Consider the following 17727-nt stretch of genomic DNA (forward strand, 5'->3'; position numbering starts at 1 on the left):
TTCTTCCCTTTCATCACTTTAAATATGTCATACCACTCCCTTCTGGCTTGTAGAGTTTCTGCTGAGAAATCAGCTGTTAACCTTATTGGGAGTTCCCTTGTATGTATGTTATTTGTCATTTTTCCCTTGCTGCTTTCAGTAATTTTTCTTTGTCTTTAATTTTTGTCAATTTGACTACTATGTGTCTCGGCGTGTTTCTTCTTGGGTTTATCCTGCCTGGGACTCTGCGCTTCCTGGACTTGGGTGGCTATTTCCTTTCCCATGTTAGGGAAGTTTTCAACTATAATCTCTTCTAATATTTTCTCAGGTCCTTTCTCTCTCTCTTCTCCTTCTGGAACCCCTATAATGTGAATGTTGTTGCGTTTAATGTTGTCCCAGTGGTCTCTTAGGCTATCTTTATTTCTTTTCATTCTTCTTTCTTTATTCTGTTCCGTGGCAGTTAATTCCACCATTCTGTCTTCCAGGTTGCTTATCCGTTCTTCTGCCTCAGTTATTCTGCTATTGATTCCTTCTAGTGTATTTGTCATTTCAGTTATTGTATTGTTCATCTCTGTTTGTTTGTTCTTTAATTCTTCTAGGTGTTTGTTCTTTAATTCTTCTAGGTCTTTGTTAAACATTTCTTGCATCTTCTCAATCTTTGCCTCCATTCTTTTTCCGAGGTCCTGGATCATCTTCACGATCATTATTCTGAATTCTTTTTCTGGAAGGTTGCCTGTCTCCACTTCATTTAGCTGTTTTCTGGGGTTTTATCTTGTTCCTTCATCTGGCACATAGTCCTCTGCCTTTTCATCTTGTCTATCTTTCTGTGAATGTGGTTTTTGTTCCACAGGCTGCAGGGTTGTATTTCTTGTTTCTGCTGTCTGCCCTCTGGTGGATGAGGCTATCTAAGAGGCTTGTGCAAGCTTCCTGATGGGAGGGACTGGTGATGGGTAGAGCTGGCTGTTGCTCTGGTGGGCAGAGCTCAGCAAAACTTTAATCTGCTTGTCTGGTGATGGGTGGGGCTGGCTTCCCTCCCTGTTGGTTGTTTGGCCTGAGGCGACCCAACACTGGAGCCTACCCGGGCTGTTTGGTGGGGCTAATGGCGGACTCCAGGAGGGCTCGCGCCGAGGAGTACTTCCCAGAACTTCTGCTGCCAGTGTCCTTGTTCTCATGGTGAGACACAGCCACCCCCCGCCTCTGCAGGAGACCCTCCAACACTAGCAGGTAGGTCTGGTTCAGTCTCCTGTGGGGTCACTGCTCCTTCCCTCCTGGGTCCCGATGTGCACACTACTTTGTGTGTGCCCTCCAAGAGTGGAGTTTCTGTTTCCCCCAGTCCTGTTGAAGTCCTGTAATCAAATCCTGCCAGCCTCAGTCTGATTCTCTAGAAATTCCTCTTCCCGTTGCCAGACCCCCAGGTTGGGAAGCCTGACGTGGGGCTCAGAACCTTCACTCCAGTAGGTGGATTTCTGTGGTGTAAGTGTTCTCCAGTTTGTGAGTCACCCACCCAGCAGTTATGGGATTTGATTATATTGTGATTGCGCCCCTTGTACTGTCTCGTTGTGGCTTCTCCTTTGTCTTTGGATATGGGGTATCTTTTTTGGTGAGTTCCAGTGTCTTCCTGTCGATGATTGTTCAGCACTTAGTTGTGATTCCGGTGCTCTCGCAAGAGGGAGTGAGCGCACATCCTACTCCGCCATCTTGAACCAATCTCTCTCTTCCCCCACGTTTCTTAAATGAGTTGTAATAACAGTTGGCTTTGCACATTTCCATGGATTCTTTGAATGGAGGAATTGTTTTAAGTTAAAATAATAGTAGCCTATATTTTGATAGCACTTATGTACCAGTCACTATTTTAAGAGCTTTTTATGTATAATTCATTTAATCCACTTTTTTTTCTAGGAGATAAGTAGTATTATTATATCCATTTTACAGATAAGGAAACTGAGGCACATTGTAGTTGAGTGTCCAAGGACACAAAGCTTGTACATAGCAGAGCCAGAATTTAAATCAGCAGTCTGGTTTAGAGCCCACACTGAAACTATTACATTTTTTTAGAGTGCTAGAATCTTATACTGTTTTTTAAAAAATCTTTTTATTTAAGTACCTTTTACCAGTCTCAATCTCACCTTAACTTAAATTGATAGCAGTTATAATAAACTCTTTCATTTTTCTCTTTAACAGGTTACAATGAATGCAACATTGATTTTGTTTTAAAACCAGAATTTTAAAAAAATTTGCTCTTGGTAGCAAGAGTAAGTAATTAAAAGTACTCAGGTATCTTGTACCTTACTTAGTAATCAGGTATCTTGTACCTTACTCAGTAGTCAGGTATCTCTTGACTGTAATTGTGGAAAGGTAACTGTTCTGCATTAAATTCTCTGGTAGTGTTTTTTTGCATCCTGAAGTTGAGTAATATGTTACTGTCTTTATTTCAATTTAAATGTTATTCTGGGCCACCTGAAAGTTAATTATTCACAAAATTGTGTGTTTTTTTTTTTAATCAGCAAACGCAATTCAAATTCTGCAGGCCCATTTGTAGTGCCTGACCATCTTCGTCACGATGTAGAAGAATTTGAAGCTCTGTATGAACAGCATAGTAATGAATATGTTGTCCGTAATAAGAAGCTGTGGGACATTAACCCAAAACAAAAATGTTCAACTCTATATGAGTAAGTAGTTTAACATTCCTACAAGTATTATACTGAGGCTGCCAGTTAAAGATCTTAAGTTGTTTACTTTGTGTCCCTTTATGTTTATTAAAGGAATCACTGATTGGCTCACAAACTCTGGGGAAGAAAAGTGTTTTTATGGCTTTTGTCATGTATTACACAAAGTTAATTGAGGATTTTTAACTATTACATTTAGAATCCTAATGATTATTAGTTTTGTCAGTTTGAGCTGCTCATGTAGATTCTGTCTATTTCCAAAACTGTCCTGGTATGTCCTGATAGGACTGATAAACAAAGTTTCCAGCCATAATCTTTTATCATGAATTCCAAAGTATATACATTTGACAAGGAATAGTATAATTATTTGATCTCATTGTCCTTATGTTGATGATGCAGTTGTTTGGCATCTCCTAAGTCCAGTGACAATTAATGTAGCTTGGTGCAGTATTACCCTTTTATTGGGGAAGGGATACCAGGATCTGGTTATTACTTCTGCTGAGATAGTTGTCCAGCTGTGATGGTATAGAACACATATAGAACCCTGTATCTCTGTATTGTATTGAAAACTTGACTTCCCAACATTTATCTAAGAAAAGAGAAACAGACTTTTCTTTTAAAGAAACTTTGGGCTGAATTACTTTTGGATTGAAAATATGAATGTGAAATTAACACTAGGGGACTTCCCTGGCGGTCCATGATTCAGCGCTTCCACTGCAGGGGGCACGGGTTCGATCCCTGGTCGGGGAACTAAGATCCTGTATGCCACATGGCATGGCCAAAAAAAAGAAAAAAGAAGTTAACACTAAAGTCAGGTCTTTGTGGGGTGGATACAGTAGTGGAGTAAAGAGTTCAGGAAAATCTAGGAAGCATTTGCCTTTTTTTTTTTTTTTTTAGCTTGGCATTAATAAGTTGTGCATGATGCCTTCCTCAGGAAAAGAAGTTGAGGGGCAAAGATCTGCAACAGAAAATTAATTTGAAAACAAACTCCTGTCTCAGAAAAGAGGGGATATATGTATACGTATAGCTGATTCACTTTGTTGTACAGTAGAAACTAACACAACATTGTAAAGCAACTATACTCCGATAAAAATTAATTAAAAAAAAAATGAACTCCTGGAAAACCCGTCACTCATCTATAATTTGGATATCGTTACTTCTATTTTTCTCAGTTGCATTGTTCCTATTCAGTCTAGTTATATCCTCTTGGATCCCTTTTCATGGTTTTTCTTCAGAGTTGAAGTGCTGAGCAAATCATATTCTCAGAGAACTGGATGACGACCTGGAATCAGCTGTAAAACTATGCACTGTACTAGTATTTCTTAAAACACGCTGGACTTTGCTTCAAGCATCCAAAACTGAAGCTAAACTGTAGCTTTCAGGAGCTTGCTTCTTAAAGAATTTATTACCACTCTAAGTGGGAAGAAAGTTAATAACTTTGTGAGACACCAATAAGCTGATTTGTTTGTGTATTTTGAGATAGAATTTGTATCTTATAATAGGAGAAAGTCAAGAAGTTACAGGAAGTCATACCTCAAAACATAATTCTTTCCTTGAATTTTCAAAAGTAAACATGTAATGATTGGCTTAAGAATGATATTTTTAGTGGCCAATGGGTAAGAGAAAGAAAAATAAAACTATTGTATATGAAAAGAGTGTAGAGTAGAAACATATTAGACAAGAAGTCAAGAATACTGTGATAACTGCTGTTAACTTTTTCTTGATGTAAGTATTTCAGTTTAAAGTAGGGGGTTGGACTGATTTTTTTTTCAGTGACTTCCACCTTGTTCTAACATTTTATGATACACATAGTTGAAGCAAAATAAATTTCAATAGGTGGCATTCTGCATTCAGTTTTTCCTAACACCTCTTTAGTAGTGTTAATTAGTCAAGATTTATTAACCACTTAAGGTTAAGCACTGGGGAAGATTTCAGAAAAAGTAGAAAATGTAGTTCTATCATGCAGCTTACAAGTAGCAGGAGCGCAGAATTGATCATTGGTTGAATCACAGTGTATTGCAAATAAAAATGACTTTGTGCAATAAGAATCGGGTTTTTTCTCCCTATCAGTCTTTGCCTACCAAAAAGAAAATGTGGTTCTTGCTTACTTGTCATGCTCTCTTCCAAGAAAGGGGGAACTGGGTCCTCATCCTTAATCTATTTCTTTAAAAAAAAAGAAAAAGGAATCATGAGCATGTAGAAAACAGTGATTTTTCAAAGGGGCACAACCAGAATAGAAGGATGGGAATGCTTTTGGAAATATTTTTCCCATTCCTATCCCTTGCCCCTGTTCTGACGGTGACATGCACTAGCCCTGTGACAGTCCATCAAGGACCATTTAAGACACTAATGATCATCATTGAATTATGAAAATATATATACACATTTGCAAATGGGAAAATATTTGCAAATCATATATCTGATAAGGGGCTAATATCCAAAATGTATGTAGAACTGATACAACTCGATAACAAAAAAACCAAACAGTCCAATTAAAGAATGGGCAGAAGACCTGAATAGCCATTTTCCCAAAGAAGACATACAGATGGCCAACAGGTACGTGAAAAGATGTTCTGCATCATTAATCATTAGGGAAATGCAAATCAAAAACACAATAATATAATAACCTACAATGGAAAGTAACCTGAAAAAAAAATATATAACTGAATCACTTTGCTGTAAAACCTGAAACTAACACAATATGGTAAATCAACTATACTTCAGTTTAAAAATAAACACACAATAAGCTATCATCTCCATCTCATACCTGTTAGAATAGCTTTTATCAAAAAGACTAGAAATAACAAGTGTTGGCAAGGATGTGGAGAAAAGGGAACCCTTGTTCACTGTTGGTGGGAAGGTAAATTGGTATAGTCACTATGGAAAACAGTATGGAGGTTCCTTAAAAAATGAAAACATGTACATGTATATAATATAGCAACTATTGTTATCTGTGGTAAAATTAACTTTATTATTATTTTTATCACTCCCGTGAAGCACAGCATGGCCAGTCTTTTGCCTCAGGTTCTGAAGTGCAAGAACACTGTCCCTACTGGAGTCTGGATTATGAAGAAATCATATTTGTGCTATCTTGGGCCCCATGTTTATCTACAGAGACTATTTTTCAAGGCTAGAAAAGCATATAAATAGAGTTAAAGTTCATTTTGTGTTCATTTCAAATAACAATCACTATAAAAATTTTATTCACAATGTGGTTATAATACTATTTTTCTTTGGGCTAGGGACCCTTGTTGAATTAAATTTTGTTCTGTTTGAATGTATGAAAAATTCATTGCTATTTAGCCATTGGAAAAAACATGGAGGCTCTATTTCTTCGAAAAAAAGGTGTGTATCCTTTCAGACTTTTTATTTTATTTTTTTGCCCACGCCGTGCGGCACGCGGGCTCTTAGTTCCCCGACCAGGGCTCAAACCCATGCCCCTTGCAGTGGAAGTGTGGAGTCTCAACCACTGGACTAGGGAAGTCCCCAGACTTTTAAAATGTTTGTATGTATGAAATATATATATGTTTTGGACTTTATAAGCTGTTATTTAACTATACACTCAGCTTTGTCATTTGCCCTTTTCACCTAAAAATGCATGGTGAGCATTTTTTTGTATCCTTAAGTATTCTTCAGGAATCTGACTTTTATTAGTTACTCAGTAATGATCACCATATCTATATCATCATTCATGTTGCGAACTCTTGAAAAGCTCTTTGCTGAATTACCGGTAATGGTTTTCTTTCCTGTGGTCTCTGTTCTTTAGTGATCCCATTTTGGATTTAAGTATTTTAATGCAGGTAGAAAAGCTTTATTTATTAATGATTCTCTTTAGTATTCATCACGGAGAGCAAAAAGTAAATACACATACACCACTGATGAATTATCTGCTGTTGCTTGTGGCAGCTAAACACCAACTGGAAAGGTCTCTCTTGGGACAGATTGTGGGGTCAGTGTTATTTATACCAATCAGCCAGAACCCTCAGCAAGGGTTATTGTTCCTGAGGCTACAGTGATTTGCTTCTTTTTACCTTATTACCCGCCCTCAACAGTATCTGCTTTTAGAGATTTCTCATTAAAAATGAAGTTTGATTAGAATCTTAAGGCAAACGCATATTTAACCTGTTACCTTGCAAAACAACATGTATGTAGGGGAGTTTCTATTGCAGAGCTTATTCTAAGGGGAAAATGTTTATCAAAAAACACTTTAAAAGAGACTGATGGCTTTTAAGTATTTAGGTCAGCAGTGCAGACAAAGAGAAGTGGCTTTTGGTCTTTATGTTTCAGTATCGCAGTTGCCTTGAATAGGGGTTAATCACCTGTAATTGTCCTGTGCATTTACGTGCAGCAGCATCTGCACATATGGTGGTTTACTTTTGCTTCAAAGAAGTATTGTTTTTACCTTCCTCCTGAATAAGTTACCTTCCTGGTTAGCTTTAATTTACTAAGAATATTCCTTTGGAGGTTTTTGCTCTTGAAAAAGCCTTCTTAGTGTACATGGTATGTGTCTTTCTTGCTAGCTGTGCCACTGTTACAGACTGAATACCAAATTCAAATGGGAGAGGAAGCCTCTTTGAGCCTGGCACAAGAATGGCAAAAGAACATGGCCCCAGAACTGGAGTGAACAAACCCAGTCCACAGATGGAGGCAGGTTAAGGGATTGGCCCCATTACTGTGGATCTGATCCTGCACTGTGGTGGTTTATCGATCAGACCTAATTGATTTCAATAATTCTGAATCATTGTATATTCCTAAACAGAGAACTGTTAATAGATTTACTATATGTAAATTCCAATAGGATTTTTTTGAAATTTGATTTCCTTTTTTCATTTGATGTTCTTGTTATTGATAGCCTTGTTAATTTTCTTGAATAAGTTTCTTTGCTTTTCATTGTTTTTTAAAATATATTGAATAATTATTTAACTGAAACTTATAAAAATAACGTTTTAATCTCCTTTTGTTTTTTTCCCCAAGATTTTTTAAAGGATTATTTTCTGAGGGGTAAACAAAATTTTATTTATAGTATCATTGATTACAGTTAGCCTTTCTCAGATTTAATATGAATATAATATATTTGTTGGGAAGGTGTCAAGATCAGTGAGAAGTGAAGTAGTATTTTGCTTTGGGAGAAATTTTGGGAAATATTTTTTTCAGATAAACATGTACAAGTACTTCCTTATAATAACTTATGTAAATTTTTTCCAAGTTATTTCTCTCAGTTGTTAGAGGAACATGGTCCCTTGGACATGAGTAACAAGATGTTTTCTGAAGAATATGAGTTTTTCCCAGAAGAAACTCGACAGATACTAGAAAAAGCAGGAGGTTTGAAATCTTTTCTCCTGGGATGTCCTCGTTTTGTTGTGATTGACAACTGTATTGCATTGAAGAAAGTTGCGTTACGGCTTAAGAAAAAGAGAAAGAAGAAAAACATTAAGGCAAAAGTAGAAGAAATTTCGAAAACAGGAGAGTATTTACGAGTTAAACTACCGCTGAATCCAACTGCTAGGGAATTTAAACCAGATGTGAAATCCAAACCAGTGTCTGACTTACCTTCAGCACCAGCTTCTGAGGATGTGAAGCCCCACCTTACATCTGCTAATTCTCCCCAGTCACCTTGTGAAGCTGTGAAGCCGAAACTAATTTCCGATAATTCTTCCATATCAGTTTCTGAGGATGAGAAGCCCAAAGGGGTGTCTCCTGATTCTCCCAGACCAGTCTCCGAGGAGACAAGTCACAAGCATGTCTCCTCTAATTCTCCCAAACCAGTTCCTGAGGATGTGAAACCAACCTATTGGACTCAACCCCAATTGGTCACAGGATACTGTACGTATCTTCCCTTTCGGGGATTTGACATTACCCAGACACCACCAGCGTTTATAAATGTGTTACCGACTTTGCCCCAGTATAGCATTTACGCACCTCTGGCCAGAGTTTCTTCTGAATATCAGTTGCAAAGATCAATACCAGTGGTGCCGTCTTTTGTAGCCAGTGACATAACAGAAGTGCATTTTGAGGGCCATCATTTCAGTGCTGAGAATGCCCCTGGTAACCAGATTGCCTCTGAAACACAGATCCTTCAGGAATCTTTGGAAATATCAGTAAAGTCACAGTGCATCACGGATGGTGCTGATACAGCCCAAAGTGAGTCTAACAGAAATGATGGCCACTGTGGAAATTCTGCCAAGCAGGAAGTAAATCCAGAAAGCACCGATGAAGTAACAGATGTTCCACATACACAAATGGTTGCCGTACAGGTAAGACTGAAAATAGAAAGTCTTCTTAATACTAAAGTTAAATTTTCCTCTTTATTTTTCATTGCCATTATATTTACTAAAATTCTTTAAAATGATGGACTTTATGAACCCTTTTGTAGGGCGTGACAGGTAATGCCAGAAGGAATTTTTGGGTTTAGTAAATAACATCCTTCTTCCTATCCAAGTTTTGCACCAGTTGAGAAATAAGATAGTGGAACCAGCAGATGGAGCCAAAACATCACCTTGATAATTAATAAAAAGTGTGGCAGGAAGATGTGGCTGTTTCTGTAGAGAATGCATGTCCTAAGAGTGAAGCCCATGACATACCAGCTTCCCACCTAGTTACAGCAATGCTGGAGTAGAAGGCCTCCTAACTTGGGTGCCTGCCCCTAAGACATAGTGCCTGGAGAGGGAAGGGGAAAACGTGCTTTCTGCATGGGCAGCTCCCAAGAAAGAGAAAAAAGGAAGAGTCTGGGCTGCACATGCCCAATTCTCCTACCAAACCAGGGGAGGAGTGAGGGAGTTAAAAGACACGACCAGATGGAGAGAAACAAGAGAGATGTGAATAAAAGTTCCTTCCTAACAAGCACGAGAATAAGCTAAGGTTTCTCTGTAGTTAACTTCATAAGGCATGAAGTCATTAAACCCTTATTGGTTATCCTCCTACTCATTAAGGTTTTTGCTTTCTAGAAAGCTTTGAAGAATTATGTTAACAGTAATGAACCAAAATCATTTTCACTTGTACTAATTATAAATAATCACTTTTTCCTGTTACAAATATTTGTAGAAAGCATAGAACATTATCTAAACTGGCCAAAAGAAACCTTGAAAAAGTTATGGGCATGTTTCAAAATGTTATTACATGATGGATTTATTTTACTAGAGCAGTTGAGATAGATTGAATGTGTTTGTTTTGCCCCATAGGTGTCTTGGAATATAAAGCATCAAGAAGTCAATACTGAGCCGTATGATCCTTTTGAGGCACAACTGGTGAGTCAAAATCATATTAAACTTGTTAAAGGTTTAATTTTCATTACTTTTAACTAGATGGGAATGACGAACTTGAACTATTTTGAAGCTAGTTATTCCATACAAAACATTATAGAATAAGCTTTAGAACATAAAAAAAAATTATTGTTTTGTTTTTATTGTTCGAATTTGGGAAGGGGAGGCAGAGGAAAAGGTAAGTTTTTTCTAGCTTACTGATTGTGAAGTATAACGGCTTTATTGTTTTAACTGGTATAATGAGCCTGTATTAATTTATAAATAAAAGCTTCTTCACATGAATAATACAGAAATTATTATAAAAACCTTCACCGCTTTAAGAATGATTCAATTAGAAAATCTATTAATATAATTACTGTGTTAATATATCTTAAGAGAAAAGTCATTTGATCAACTCCATAGTTGCTGATAGGGTATTGGAAAAAATTCAAGTTTTTTTCTTGACTAAAACTCATAATCAAATGGGAATAGATGAATACTTTTCAACATGCTTGTATCTTTCTTAAGCCAAATGCGTCATCTTGCTTAAAGGTTATATATCATCATTAATATTTATTAATATCCTGGAGATATTAGCTGACAAAATCAGATAAGAGAAAAAAATAAGATTTTAAAGGTGGAGGTATAAGTCTCATTATTTATAGAGGCTAAGACTGTGTCCCTGGAACATCCAAAGTGATCAACCGAAAACCCAATACCAAAATGTAAGATAATTCAGAAGGTTGATTGGATAAAATTCCTTTCCATATATAAACAACCCATTGCAAATTATATTAAAAGAAAAGACCCAATGCAGCCAAAGAAATAAATAAATAAAGAGCTGGCTTTGATATACAGTGTAACGGGTTTTTAATTCTTGAATTATTGTGACATTTCCCTTGTAAATTTTCATCTGCCATATATTCTCCTTTGTTTATTTTAAGAGAATTCAGAACAAGATCAGAAATAGGCTTTTAAAACTACTTTTAGTAGATAATTTTGTATTATACTTTTAGGGGAGTATTTCACAGATTGAAAAGGAGTACCAAGTTTTACAAGAGCAGCTTAAGGAAGCATGTGAAAATTATGAGCAGAGAAATATCAAGGGCTCAGAAGAAACCAAGGATTTGGAAGAAAAGTTGAAAAGGCACCTAGAAGAAAACAAGGTAATCCTATCTGAAACCCTCTTTAATAGCATGCGGTATCATTAGGAGAATTGTGCTTGTGTAGCCTCAGTTAGCTGAGCTGCTGCATTGTTGGCTAAACAAAAGGATTCTTTCTCGTTGCTTATTTCAAATTTCTTTATGACATATTAAAGTAACTGTTTTTTGCAGTGCTTTAGAAGCTCTACAAGTTGCAGTCTAAGAAAAGGGCTGTGAATCTGAATTTTCATATTTCATAATTCAGTTTGCTTGCTTAACTAAAACTATTTTCTGAGGAAACCCTCTTGCACTGTTGGTGGGAATGTAAATTGATACAGCCACTATGGAGAACAGTATGGAGGTGCCTTAAAAAACTAAAAATAGAACTACCATATGACCCAGCAATCCCCCTGTTGGGCATATACCCTGAGAAAACCATAATTCAAGAAGAGTCATGTACCACAATGTTCACTGCAGCTCTGTTTACAATAGGCAGGACATGGAAGCAACCTAAGCGTCCATCGACAGATGAATGGACAAAGAAGATGTGGCACATATATACAATGGAATATTACTCAGCCATAAAAAGAAATGAAATTGAGTTATTTGTAGTGAGGTGGATGGACAGTGTCATACAGAGTGAAGTAAGTCAGAAAGAGAAAAACAAATACCGTATGCTAACACATACATATGGAATAAAAAAAAAATGGTTCTGAAGAACGTAGGGGCAGGACAGGAATAAAGACACAGACATAGAGAATGGACTTGAGGACATGGGGAGGGGGAAGGGTAAGCTGGGACGAAGTAAGAGAGTGGCATGGACTTATGTATACACTACCAAATGTGAAATAGATAGCTAGTGGGAAGCAGCCTCATAGCACAGGGAGATCAGCTCGGTGCTTTGTGACCACCTAGAGGGGTGGGATAGGGAGGGTGGGATAGGGAGACGCAAGAGGGAGGCGATATGGGGATATATGTATATGTATAGCTGATTCACTTTGTTATCAAGCAGAAACTAACACACCATTGTAAAGCAATTATACTCCAATAAAGATGTTAAAATAAATAAATAAATACCAAAAAAACCCCAAAACTATTTTCTGGAGACTAAGCTCCAAGTTAAATTATTAGTATTTTTAAAATTTTTTTATCATTGTGTTCTGAATTCATGGCATTTTTTTTTTTGGCTGCCTTGGGTCTTTGTTGCTGCGCGCGGGCTTTCTCTAGCTGTGGCGAGCGGGGGCTACTCTTCGTTGAGGTGCGGAGGCTTCTCATTGCAGTGGCTTCTCTTGCTGTGGAGCATGGGCTCTAGGCGCGTGGGCTCAGTAGTTGTGGCTTGCAGTCTCTAGAGCGCAGGCTCAGTAGTCGTGGCGCACGGGCTTAGTTGCTCCGCGGCATGTGGGATCTTCCCAGACCAGGGATCGAACCTGCATCCCCAGCATTAGGAGGCGGATTCTTAACCACTGTGCCACCAAGGCAAGTCCCTAAATTCTTGTTTATAGTGAGAGAGGCTGTGTAGCAATAGTGGTTCAGAGTGTGAGGCCTGGAGTCAGACTGACTGGATTCAGATCCAGGCTTAGTTCTATACTAGTTCTGATCTTGGTCAAGTTATTTAACATCTCTGTGCTTTAGTTTCTTATCTGGAAAATTTGGGTAACAGTAGCTCCCATTTGCCGGGTTAGATTAATCCTTGTAAAGTACAGTTATCCCTCAGTATCGGCAGGGGATTGGTTCCAGGACCCATTCAGAAATACCCAAATCCACAGATTCTCAAGTCCCTTGTATACAATGGTGTAATATTGAGAGAGTTCCACATCTGAGGATACAGAGGGCCAACTGTACTTAACGTTGCCTGGTGCATAGTAAGAGCTCTCTAAGTGTTGCCTGCCACTATTATTACTACTACTACTATCATCATCATCTTCATCTTACTACTCAGGAAGTATAAAAATTGCACATGGAGGGTTGGCATACTAGAACTGTAAACTCACCCAGAGTATCTTGGTTGAGTCTACTGATGTTGAATTCCATTAGTTAAGATTGACCTTCAGTTACATGTGACTGGTTCTTGGAGTAATACTGATTCATGGCAAGGCCCAATTGAATTAGTGGGAAAATGGAATTATAGATGTGAGGAAATCATGGTACGTTTCTTTTTTAAACTAAGGTCTTTTTTTTTAATTGAAATATAGCTGATTTACAATATTAGTTCCAGGTGTACAACATAGTGACTTGATATTTTTAATAAATTATATACCTTTTAAGGTTATTACAAAATAATGCCTGTATTTCCCTATGCTGTACAATATATGCTTGCTGCTTATTTATTTTATACATAGTAGTTTCTGTCTCTTAACCTCCTACCCCTATCATGCCCTTCCCCCCTTCCCTCTCCCCACTGGTAGCCACTAATTTGTTCTCTCTGTGAGTCTGGTTTGTTATATTCATTTGTTTGTTCTATACTTTAGATTCTACAAATAAGCAATAAAATAGAGTACTTGTCTTTCTCTGTCTGACCTACTTCACTTAGCAGAATACCCTCTAGGTCCATCCATGTTCTTCCAAATGACAGAACTTCATTCTTTTTTATGGCTGAGTAATATTCCATTGTGTATATATACCACATCTCTTTATCCATTCATCTGTTGATGGACACTTAGGTTGCTTCCATATCTTAGCTATTGTAAGTAGTGCTTCTGTGAATATTGGGGTGCATATATCTTTTTGAATTAGTGTTTTTATGTTCTTTGGATATATACCCAGGAGTGGAATTGCTGGATCATGTGGTAGCTCTATTTTTAGTTTTCTGAAGAACCTCCATTCTGTTTTCCATAGTGGCTGCACCAATTTACATTCCCACCAACAGTGTACAAGGGTTCCCTTTTCTCCACATCCTTGCCAGCATTTTTTTTTTTACTTTTATTTATTTATGGCTTTGTTGGGTCTTCGTTTCTGTGCGAGGGCTTTCTCTAGTTGTGGCAAGCGGGGGCCTCTCTTCATCGCGGTGAGCGGGCCTCTCACTATCGTTGCCTCTCTTGTTGCGGAGCACAGGCTCCAGACGCGCAGGCTCAGTAATTGTGGCTCACGGGTCCAGCCACTCTGCGGCATGTGGGATCCTCCCAGACCAGGGCTCTAACCCGTGTCCCCTGCATTGGCAGGCAGATTCTCAACCACTGCGCCACCAGGGAAGCCCCCTTGCCAGCATTTATTGTGCTCTTTTTAAATCTTTTTTTGGCTGCATTGGGTCTTGGTTGCTGCAAGTGGGCTTTCTCTAGTTGTGCCGAGCAGGGGCTGCTCTTCATTGCGGTGCGTGGGCTTCTCATTGAGGTGGCTTCTCTTGTTGCAGAGCATGGGCTCTAGGCACATGGGCTTCAGTAGTTGCAGCATGCGGGTTCAGTAGTTGTGGCATGCGGGCCCTAGAGAGTGTGGGCTTCAGTAGTTGCAGCGCGCAGGCTCTAGGGTGTGCAGGCTTCAGTAGTTGTGGTGCACAGGCTTAGTTGCTCCACGGCATGTGAGATCTTCCCGGACCAGGGATCAAACCCGTGTCCCCTGAATTGGCAGGTGGATTCTTAACCACTGTGCCACCAGGGAAGTCCTATTGTGTTCTTGTTGATGACAGCCATTCTGACAGGTGTGAGGTGATACCTCATTGTAGTTTTGATTTGTATTTCTCTCATGATGAGTGATGTTGAGCATCTTTTCATGTGCCTGTTGGCCATCTTAATGTTTTCTTTGGAAAAATATCTTTTCAGGTCTTCTGCCCATTTTATAATCAGCTTGTAAAAACTGAGGTCTTTTGTACAGAGGTAACAAAGGGCTGTTAGTCCATTTAAGAAAGGAAGAATTTGTTCCAGAAGTCTGAGTCAGTAGCTGACGTCACATATTAAATAGAAGAAAATGAGCTGTGGGACCTTAATCAATAAACTCATTTATTGAGCTTTAAGTATGCCCAGAAGAAAAGGGTTGGTATGTAAAGGTTACTGTTATAACATTCCTTAGGACATGTTTTTACTTGGGATGAGACTGGGGAGATTTGAAGAATGAGAAGAATTGGAAGGAACCAGCCTTTCTGCTCAGTTGCCCAGTTGAATGACGTCTTCTTGATTGCAAAGAGGGAAAAATGAGCAAAAGTAAAGCCCTGCCCAGTGGCTCACAGAACACTAATTTGGATAAGCTACTTGGGGGGCTTAACAAAACAAAGTATTTTTGTAAACTTTGTATTGCCTCAGGAAAATTCAGTTTTCAGTTTTAATAAATCCGTGCGGGAATGCCTGTGTTCACCCGATTAAGTGCTGAGGGCAGATTTGCAGACTCGGCCACTTAATTTTAGGTGGGCATCTGGTGAGTGAGGTTTCTTTCTTTCTGGCAGAGGCTTGTCCAGCTTTATAAACTGCTGGTCTGACTGGGTCCTGTATTTGTGCAGCTCATCAAGCCTTCTTTGTACACTTGACCAAGAAATGTACAGTAAATTAGCACCCAGGGAGGAGGGCTGTGAGAGAGCAGCAACTTTGGCTGGTGGGCTTGGGCTCTTGACCTGCTTTTTAACTTTGCTAAGGCTCTGGGTCTGGTTCCATGTGGTTGTACTTAAGAGTAGTCAGTCCATTTTTTAAAAAGAGCCATTATTTAGTCTCTCAAATTATAGGCCAGTTAGGTTATTAGACTTTCCATGTAAAATGTATACCCGTTTCCTAGCAGGATAAATTGCTCGTCTGAGATCCTTAGGTTGCTGTCTGCACAAGAGCAAATGAGGTTTAGTTGTGGCCACTTCTTTATTAATCATGACTGTACTCAGAATTCACTTGTGGAAAATCTTTTATAAATGTAAAAATAAATTTCCGCTTTTGTTGATCTTTCCCTTGGCCTTTGACTCTCTTAGATCACTGAGGTTATGAACTAATACTTACTTAAGGTTCTTGATCCCACATTTGGATATATTAGATACAACAGCCCTTCCCCCTTATAGAGAAGAGAGAGGCAAGCAGTAGCAAATCACGTTTAAGAACTCAGGCAAGCAGAGCAACTAAGCCCTTGCGCCACAACTACTGAGCCTGTGCTCTAGAGCCCACGAGCCACAGCTACTGAGCCCACGTGCCACAACTACTGAAGCCCACGTGCCTAGAGCCCGTGCTCCGCAACAAGAGAAGGCCCCGCAATGAGAAGCCTGCACACGGCAGCTAAGAGTAGCCCCTGCTCGCTGCAATTAGAGAAAGCCCATGCACAGCAACGAAGACCCAACACAGCCAAAAATAAAAAAACAAAAAACAAAAAAAAACCTTGGGCAATAAGAGTCAGACTGCCTGACTAGTGACCCCAGCACCACCACTTAATAGCTTTGTGACCTAAAATAATTTACTCAATCTCTTCGACCCTCAGTTTCCTCATTAATAATGTAATCTCTACTTCATAGTTTTGTGAGGACTCACAGGGGTGGTTGGAAAGGGGTGGGGAATGGCCAGAGATAAGTATAGAAGGAGGAAGAATTGTCCCACCCAGAATGCTGTCATGCCCTCTTTGAGAAAAATCACTTATTTACAAAGCACTTGAAAAGCGCTGAGCGTTTACAAAGCATCAGTAAAAATCTGGGCCAGCTATTGCATATAGCTGATGGAGTTTGATTATCATGAGCTAGAGATGGGCCCATTTGCTATTCCCTGCCAGAGAAAAATAGCAATTCTAAAGCCAGAGTCTCCTGTTGTTTTTAATGTACGTCTCACCTGCAACCAGCAGGTTATAACTGGTTGCCATATTGCTCAAGGGCATATGTTCTTTCTTGTTTTATTAAGGTAAAATTCACCTTTAACCACTATAAAGTATACAGTTCAGTGGTTTTCAGTATATTCATCATGTTGTATAATCATTACCACCATCTAATCCAGAACTGTTTTCAACGCTCCAAAAAGAAGCCTTGGGGCTTCCCTGGTGGCGCAGTGGTTGAGTGTCTGCCTGCCAATGCAGGGGACACGGGTTCGAGCCCCGGTCTGGGAAGATCCCATATGCCGCGGAGCAACTAGGCCCGTGAGCCGCAATTACAGAGCCTGCGCGTCTGGAGCCTGTGCTCCGCAACAAGAGAGGCCGCGATAATGAGAGGCCCGCGCACTGCGATGAGGAGTGGCCCCCACTTGCCGCAACTAGAGAAAGCTCTCGCACAGAAACGAAGACCCAACACACCCATAAATAAAAAAAAAAAAAAAAAAAAAAAAAAGTAGAGGAATTAAAAAAAGAAAAAGAAGCCTTGTACCCATTAAGCAGTCACTCCCCATCTCTCCTAGGTCATATGTTCTTAAGGTGCTTTAATGAGATTTGCTTATAGCTAAGATGGGTATTTAGTTGACACTGACTCTTAAAACACAGTCAAAATAATTTTGGCCCAGAATAATTTATGGAGTAGAATTTGGAACTTTGTCCTGTTTCAACAGAATCTTGGGCCCCTGCCTGCCAAAGCTTCCTCAGCTCACGTCTGCATAGAGGTGGGGTTCTCCTGTTCAGTTATTGCCCTTGCCAAGTTCAGCCTTTTTTGGGTTTTTTTTTTTAAGATTTTTTTTTTTATGTGGGCCATTTTTAAAGTCTTTATTGAATTTGTTACAATATCGCTTCTGTTTTATGTTTTTTTGGGTTTTTTTGGCCACGAGGCATGTGGGATCTTAGCTCCCCAACCAGGGATCAAACCTGCAACCCCTGCATTGGAAGGCGAAGTCTTAACCA

At 39.1% G+C, this 17727-nt stretch overlaps 1 protein-coding gene across 19 annotated transcripts in view; it reads left to right on the forward strand.

Moving 5' to 3' along the window:
- Positions 1 to 17727, forward strand: part of TTC3 (tetratricopeptide repeat domain 3) — a 137303-nt gene that overhangs the window by 90120 nt on the left and 29456 nt on the right. For all 19 annotated transcript variants that reach the window (XM_082458752.1, XM_082458744.1, XM_082458742.1 and 16 more), the window contains 4 exons: positions 2484 to 2648; positions 7852 to 8899; positions 9824 to 9889; positions 10900 to 11049. In XM_082458752.1, coding sequence (XP_082314878.1) covers positions 2484 to 2648; positions 7852 to 8899; positions 9824 to 9889; positions 10900 to 11049 — 1429 coding nt within the window. The remainder of the gene's footprint in view (positions 1 to 2483; positions 2649 to 7851; positions 8900 to 9823; positions 9890 to 10899; positions 11050 to 17727) is intronic.

This window comes from Balaenoptera physalus, assembly GCF_965194825.1.
Source record: "Balaenoptera physalus genome assembly, chromosome: 4".
NCBI lineage: Eukaryota > Metazoa > Chordata > Mammalia > Artiodactyla > Balaenopteridae > Balaenoptera > Balaenoptera physalus.